The following is a 7,082-nucleotide window of genomic DNA, read 5'->3' as shown; positions in this document are numbered from 1 at the left end:
CCCCCCCCCCCCCCCCAAAAAAAAAGGGTTTAAATCCTCCTTTGATTATTGATCTGTTATATTTATTTTGCTATAATCGATTTTCAAATTTATGCTACAACATTTTTAATTTCTGTTTTTTGTTTTCTAAAATATAAGTTATTTGACTAATATTTGATAACAGTTTTCTGCTTATTTATTTTGAATAAAAACTGATTGTTTTTCTATTTCATGAAATTGTAATTTAAATCTAAAAACAAAAGACGAAGTTATTAAGCCTTTGTTTGAAAGTTATCATATTTCCAAAGAATTCCTAGTGTGTTTGTCATTTTTCTCCAAAATACATTGCATCTTTTTCAATCCTAACTTTTATTTTATATCGAAGTTAAGCTTTTGAGCTAAATCATATTTTCTTTTGAACGAACCTTTTTTATTCTCTTAACATTCCTTCTTATTTTATCACGATTTCAATTTTAGTAGATTACAAAACAGAAGGGTAAATCCTTTTTCATAATTTGGGTTGTCTCCCTTCTAACATATTTTCCTTCAAACCATCTTTTCTTCCCTTGCGACTTTTATCCATCTGACCGCTTCGTCTCTCTCTCAAATTTTACTCTTCAACCTCTTATCTTTTAATTTTAAAATAGAGTATCTAATCGGCAATCTTTACTCTTTTAATTACTCTCTTCAACATTACCTTTTTATCTTTTAATTTCAAAATAGAATATCAAATTGACACTCTTTACTCTTAATTATATTTTAGACAAAAATAAGTTGGGGACGGATTGGTTAGAAAAGATTAAGAAAGGTAAGTTAGTGGGGTATAAACTTAAAATAGGGTGCTCCCTAGCGTCGATTTAAAATAAATAAATAAACATTTGAAAATCTTAATTTGGTCTATAGAAGCCTGTTTTTTAGTTTTACTTGCACATTTTAAAACGTTTCTCAAATTTAAATAATATGCCTACTTAACTTTTAAATTTTCTCTAACGTACGTAAAACTTATAATTTTGTTCTAATAGATTTTAGACAAAAAAAAAAAAACTATATGCAAAACAATAATAATCTACTACGCATAAATCTAAACAAACTCGAAGTCTTCGTAAATAAATAAATTTTGTATTTGCAATTTTTTAAGTTAAATGGTAGTTAGGGAACCTAAATTTTTTATATTTGAAAAACGCAACATATGGTCATCGATAGGCCTATATTCTTAAAATAAGCAGAAATAAAATATTTTTTCTATAAGACATGAATAGATAAAGTACTTAGGTTCATAAAACTTTATTTCTATTAATCAAGTTTTAATATCCAATAACACTAGCTTACTGCAACTTCAAATAGCTATCGATTCAGACATGACGCGATCACATCAACTCACGGAAACAAGTAGAGGGGAAAATCTTTTCGTTCTATTTTTAATTCAATTTTCGATCACGTAAAATAGCTACAATTCACACTCAATCAATTTTCAAATTTTATAAAAAGTAAAATAATGTCATTCATATGATATTTTTCATTCAATGAATGATATGTTTTTTACAAATTCAAAAATTAAAAAAAAAAAATTGCGAATAAAGGTTTAAATAAGATATAAAAAATTAATGAATCCAAACAATTTTGTTAATAGTTTTTTGTAAAAAAAAATTGTTCTGGTTTTTCCCTAATTTCCCCTTAAAAACACTTGAATTACTAGTAAAATTCTAAAAACAAAAATAAGTCTATAAAAACTATTTTTTTATTTTTATTTTCAGAACTTAGCGAGGGTAGAAAGTGCGTAACAAAATCCAAAAACTTATGGACATAAATAATGTTTATAAATTTCATTATTAAGAAAAAAAACGTTTCATCTTACTAAAAACAGTTATTTTTTATAAAATTCAAGTGAATGATGCGGAAATAGAGCATTCACCTGACAGAGCAAGACCAAGCTAGCAATCGACAATATTTGTAGCACTCGTACGGCCCTTCCCTTGGTTTTACACTACTGCTGCCGCTGTTTTCCTTTGGGTACGTAGGGGGCAAAAACGACATTTTCAGCTGGCCCACTCAAGAAAAATTTACAATTCAGAAAATAAGACATTAGACTTGGAACTAGACCACTGAACATTGAAATACCTCTAGAACTCCAAATTCAAACTCCACAAACAAATTTTTGGACTCCAAATAACATGCAAAATTTGGTTAAATAAGTACTAATTATTTAACACACAACCTTAAAAAGAGAGCAGGGCAGAAGTCCACAAACGAATAAAGTCTCCTCGGCATTTTATCCATAATTGATCTGCCAAAAGGGATCCAATAATGAAAAGAATTAATAATTCAGATACTCGATTTCTTTAGTATTTAAATTAATCTCTTACAATTTTTCACAATTTCCAACTTTACTCAATGTTTGATAGCTTTTATAATCAGAAGAGATATTTTTGTAGCCATCTCTGTTAAAATATCGAGAACAAAATTAACACATTAGGATCAAAATTTATGATCAACCGGAAAAATAGAAATCGACTAATTTTTACACAATTGGTTTCAATTTTGCCCATAATGTTTTAATCAATAATTACTCTGATCTTTGAGTTTGTATTGGGCATTTTAGCGAACATAACTAACAGAGTTTTTAAAAAATAAATTAGTTTTGAAACATTAATTGCAAAATTAAAATTAACTAAATCAGTGAAAGAATGGAAGGTGGAAGTATGTTACTTGTATATTATGGCGGTCCACGAGAAGCTGCAGTGTACTCTCAAAAGTCCTTTGTAAAGATCTCCGAGTCAATTTGCTGTATGTTTGGGAAAATCTGTTTTAGTCTGGCAAAATAGTTGGGAGTCTTTGCCTGCAAAAAAAGACCATCGGTTGTCATGAAAACGCCAAACAGAAAGATCCATTCACTATTTATGGCTGATGAAATACCTAATATGAAAAATCAGAGACTCAGTTCAATAGCTATTTAGTATTTGATTTAGAGTTTTTTGAAAATTAAACTTATAAACATATAAGTTTCTTTGTTTTCTTTGTTTTCGTATGCACTTTCTACCAAAGTTTCAAAAAACCAAGCCATGTTTTTGAACTAAAAAATATATTTTTGTTTTTGGAACTTGACTAAGAATTCAAAAGGTTCTTACCATTGTAGGGAAAGTAAGAGAAAACAAGCAAACAGGAAAATGAAAAAACTAAATCATTATCAAACAGAACCTAAAAAAGTCTAAAATGCCAACCCCCACCCTGAGAGGCAAAATCGCGGCTTAGAGGAGTTGCAGGGAAGATTTGTATTATTTTAGATTTCTACGGCTTCCAAACTGACAAGAAATATTCAAGCAGCATATCAAATAAAATGCTAATAAAGGAGTTATAGTGTTTATATACACATGTCTAGTACGAAAATTGGATTTTCATCTTACAAAAATTCTTTTATTTAAGTTCGCAGGATGGTTATAAGGAAATGAGATGAAGATTTCAGATATGGAAAGCAGAAGAGTAAGCTAGCATGCCAAATCAAAGAATTGAGAAGCACAGAAAATCTATGATAGTTTTCTTCTTTAAAAATAGAAAGAGTAGAAATAAATTGTTATGAACGACGCCTATACTTTTCCCACAGAAATCATAGCTGAAATATGAAACATGAAGAAACCTATACTAAGCCCCAAAGATATCATCATCACACTATTGAAGCGCCAACAGTTCAGAAACTAGAGGTCATAATGGCCTTACCAAGTTGAAAGAAAATTTTTAAGTTATGAACATTCTTGAGTATGGAAACTTACACATGGATTGTTCTCAAGGTAGATGGTCGTCAGTTTCTCTCTTGAACCTGCAACATCCTCAGAAATGCTTTCAAGTGATTCAATTTGGTTGTCGTTAAGCCATAAATCTTCTAAACTGCAAACATAGATCCAGTGAAGGTTCCAGATTATCACTCTAGGAAAGATAAGCATGTCGCATAAGATGAAGCTAGGGAATTTGTGATACCGTGTCAGTTTTTCAGTGCCACTCACACTCGTTAGCTTATTCGATGAAACATCCAAAATACGAAGATTGACTAACGTTGAAATGCCTTCAATTTTTGAAATTCCATTATGGCTCAGATATAATTCTTCCAAAGCAATACAGCCCTGACAGGTTGGGAAAAGAACAAAAAAGTTGTGGAGAGTGCAAAGCAGCGATTGAATACACCAGGATGTTTATTGTGCAAATTGAAACAACAAATTTCTGTCATAATCAAGTACCATACCTCAAATCCTGTCATTGAAGTCAAACGGTTGCTTTGCAGACTAATTTTCTGGAGACATCTTAGTCCACAAAGGTTTACTGCCTTGATCCGGTTACGCCCTAACCATAGCTCTTGCAAATTCACTAAGTTTCGCAAATTCTCCATTACCTGTAAAGCAGTGTAGAAACTTCAATCACAATGTTATTATCCAAAAATATTTGAAAAATAACAAGTCTCTTATGGAGAAACAAACTAAAATTTATCTGTTTGCTTCTTCAGGAGAGAATGCCTGTATTATTTTTAAGTTTTTTTTCTTTCACCATGAGCATTGCTCCTTTAATTACAAGTAAAGAGTACCGTATGAAATAAAGTAAAGCACGGATGATCATATATTCACCTTCCTAAGACAAATAGTTATATAGAAAGCTCTGACTAGAAGCTATACCTAATATTCATACTGTGAGATAACTGATACAATAAAGATTTTTAACAAAAGATATAGAGAGCAAACCCGCAGTCTATTGGAACCAAGCTCAAGAATCTGTAACTGATGGAAGTGATCTAGCTCTTCCATTTTAACAACTTCATTCTTAGATACATAAAGTTCCGTCAGTGAATCGGAGACCTTGGACAAGCCATGTAGCGAAGTGATTTCGTTGAAAGAAACATCAAATACCAAAAGCCTCTTGAATATGCTCGCATCAGGAATTTTCGTCATTTGATTGTCTCTGAGAATAAGTTCCTATAACAACGAATATAATAATAAATATCGCAAGGTCTTGCGTTATTCTAGAATTGCTTCACTTGAAGGAACGTCGAGCAACATTTTCGATGATGTGATTAAGTTAGAACACTCACCGAGCAACATAAGAATATTGATATATCTTTAAAACTCACTGACGCATTGACAACAACGACAAAAGAAAAAAAAAACGTAAAAATAGATCTCTACATTATAATTAGAAGCAATGTTCCGTCGATTCTGATTTAATTTTCTAAAAAACGAATGCGACGAAGAGGAACGATTGAATACCTCGAGACCTGACAGAGCGTTCCAGCGAGAAAGCGATTCAACCGCAGCATCATTAATGAGATTCTGACGAAGAGAGAGCTTCTTCAGGTTCGAGAGCTCTCCAATCCGAGAGTCCAAACTCGAAAGTCGATTTGCCGTCAGGTCCAATTCCATTAAACTCGAAGGCAACTCAATAGAGTCCAGGTCATGGAGCTGAAAGCTGGTGAGATCGAGAACCGTAGAATTGAGATCATCTACTATCATCGGATCATCCTCCTTCGATTCCAAACCAGACGGTGATTCGTATACAGCGTCCATGCGAAACCTAGAAATCCAGACGGCAAAGAAGATTGAAGCTGAAGCTTGTTTCGCAGAAAACCGGAGCTTCTACTTGTGTTCGATTAATTGGAAATGGAATTCTGAGTTTGCGTTCAAGAACCGCTCTCTTTCAGTCTTGATGAAGGTGTCTGGGTTCCCTAGTCTTAACTGTTTGGGCTCGAATAGCCGTGAGGGCCCAATTCATCTCATGGGCTTTTCAAACAATTAGGCCCATTAAGACAGGCCCAAATGTCTTCTTTGAGGCTGGGCCTGTTTGTTATTGTAAAAATGGAAATATATAATATTTTAATATTAAATCGAATTTACTAAATGACTAAAATAGCCCGACCATTTTAAATCTAAACAAAATAAGATCCCTAAAATTAAATTTTAATTAATTAATTTATCAAATTAAATCTATATCTTAATGCACGATAAGATCTATTAATTTAAATTTTAAATTATTCATATTTAATCGACCAGTTTAATGCCCTATTTTAAATTTTTTAAACATTATTTTATTATTTTAAATTAAAAATAAAAATTAATTTTAAGATTCATGTACTAAGATAAATTTAAATATTTGAATTTAGAAAAAATCAAATCAAATCAAATCCAAAATACATCTTATTTTATTTTATAAATGCGTATTCTTTTGACAAGTAGTTTGAAATACGTATAGATTTTGCATACTTTTTCTTGTCAAATTAAAGGTATTAAAACCATAGAATATAACGCATGTGGAAATAAGAGAACCGTACTTTAGAACATTTAATCAAATTATTATTTATTATACTATATAGTTCGTTCAATTATATACGATTATAATGTAACAGGTTAGAATTTTCACTACACGCAACTTAAACTCGTCGAAAAATATAAATTCGAATATCTACCTAACGTATGAGTATTAAAGGACCATTGATTGATAAGTGAAAAAGACTTGTCTGTGACTCGTTTGATATACTTCATGTGAATCGTAAAGATTTTATCGTATATTTGATCGACGTGTTTAAACTAAAATGATATTATACAAAATCAATCAATCAAAAAAACGCTTGATTCTCGAGGTAACAGGCAATAATATATGTTTAAAATAGTTGAGTTATACTTGAATTGGTATAAAACATGTGAGTTCAATAAGGAGACTCGACTCTACTAGATCATTATTAAGTCGAGTTGATACGTTGACTCAAATATGGCAACCAAACTCATATTTCCAATCAACGTCCTCGATTGAGAAAATTTTTAACCTCTTTCGTGATTCATGAAATATTTATCGAAAACGTAAGTTTTTTCGTCCTTTTCTGTGAAACAAAACTAAGCTTTTTCCATCCATTTTCCATCGACGATAAATTAATTTTCAATATCAAAACCTTACGCGTTTTTTCATTTTAGTCATTATATTTTCCAAATATCCACTTTCTATCAACGTGGGACACCCCCCCCCCCCCCCCCCCCCCCCCCCCCCCCCCCCCCCCCCCCCCCCCCCCCCCCCCCCCCCCCCCCCCCCCCCCCCCCCCCCCCCCCCCCCCCCCCCCCCCCCCCCCCCCCCCCCCCCCC

The 7,082-nt window shown here is 32.3% G+C and overlaps 1 protein-coding gene across 4 annotated transcripts; it reads right to left on the bottom strand.

Annotated features, from left to right (window-relative positions):
- Positions 1–1,911: 1,911 nt before the first annotated feature.
- Positions 1,912–5,651, bottom strand: LOC111450470 (protein phosphatase 1 regulatory inhibitor subunit PPP1R7 homolog). 4 transcript variants are annotated; one of them, XR_002711818.1, is made up of 9 exons: positions 5,223–5,651; positions 4,701–4,931; positions 4,211–4,357; positions 3,949–4,091; positions 3,744–3,858; positions 2,686–2,815; positions 2,343–2,417; positions 2,195–2,263; positions 1,912–2,019 (listed from the first exon to the last, which is right to left on the bottom strand). XR_002711818.1 is itself a non-coding variant. In XM_023090635.1 (7 exons), exons 1-6 carry the CDS (start codon positions 5,517–5,519, stop codon positions 2,726–2,728), a joined length of 1,023 nt encoding a protein of 340 aa, XP_022946403.1. In that variant the 5' UTR covers positions 5,520–5,651; the 3' UTR covers positions 1,996–2,263; positions 2,686–2,725. The 4 variants fall into 4 exon arrangements, 1 of the variants encoding a protein (XP_022946403.1); XR_002711816.1 differs by lacking the exon at positions 2,343–2,417; XR_002711817.1 differs by having other exon boundaries at positions 1,996–2,263.
- Between the last annotated feature and the right edge of the window lie 1,431 nt (positions 5,652–7,082).

Source organism: Cucurbita moschata, unplaced genomic scaffold, assembly GCF_002738365.1.
Source record: "Cucurbita moschata cultivar Rifu unplaced genomic scaffold, Cmos_1.0 Cmo_Scf00012, whole genome shotgun sequence".
Classification (NCBI taxonomy): domain Eukaryota; kingdom Viridiplantae; phylum Streptophyta; class Magnoliopsida; order Cucurbitales; family Cucurbitaceae; genus Cucurbita; species Cucurbita moschata.
The sequence above is the reverse complement of the archived record's forward strand: the minus strand, read 5'-3'. Positions and strand labels throughout refer to the sequence as shown.

Bases quoted from the DNA above. Each gene is read 5' to 3' on its own strand.
- LOC111450470 (XM_023090635.1), bottom strand. From the start codon at position 5,519: ATGGACGCTGTATACGAATCACCGTCTGGTTTGGAATCGAAGGAGGAT. The intron at 4,358-4,700 runs GTTTGCTCTCTA...ACTGCTTTACAG, and splicing joins TTGGTTCCAATAGACTGCGG to GTAATGGAGAATTTGCGAAA. The intron at 3,859-3,948 runs GTATCACAAATT...CTATGTTTGCAG, and splicing joins GGCACTGAAAAACTGACACG to TTTAGAAGATTTATGGCTTA.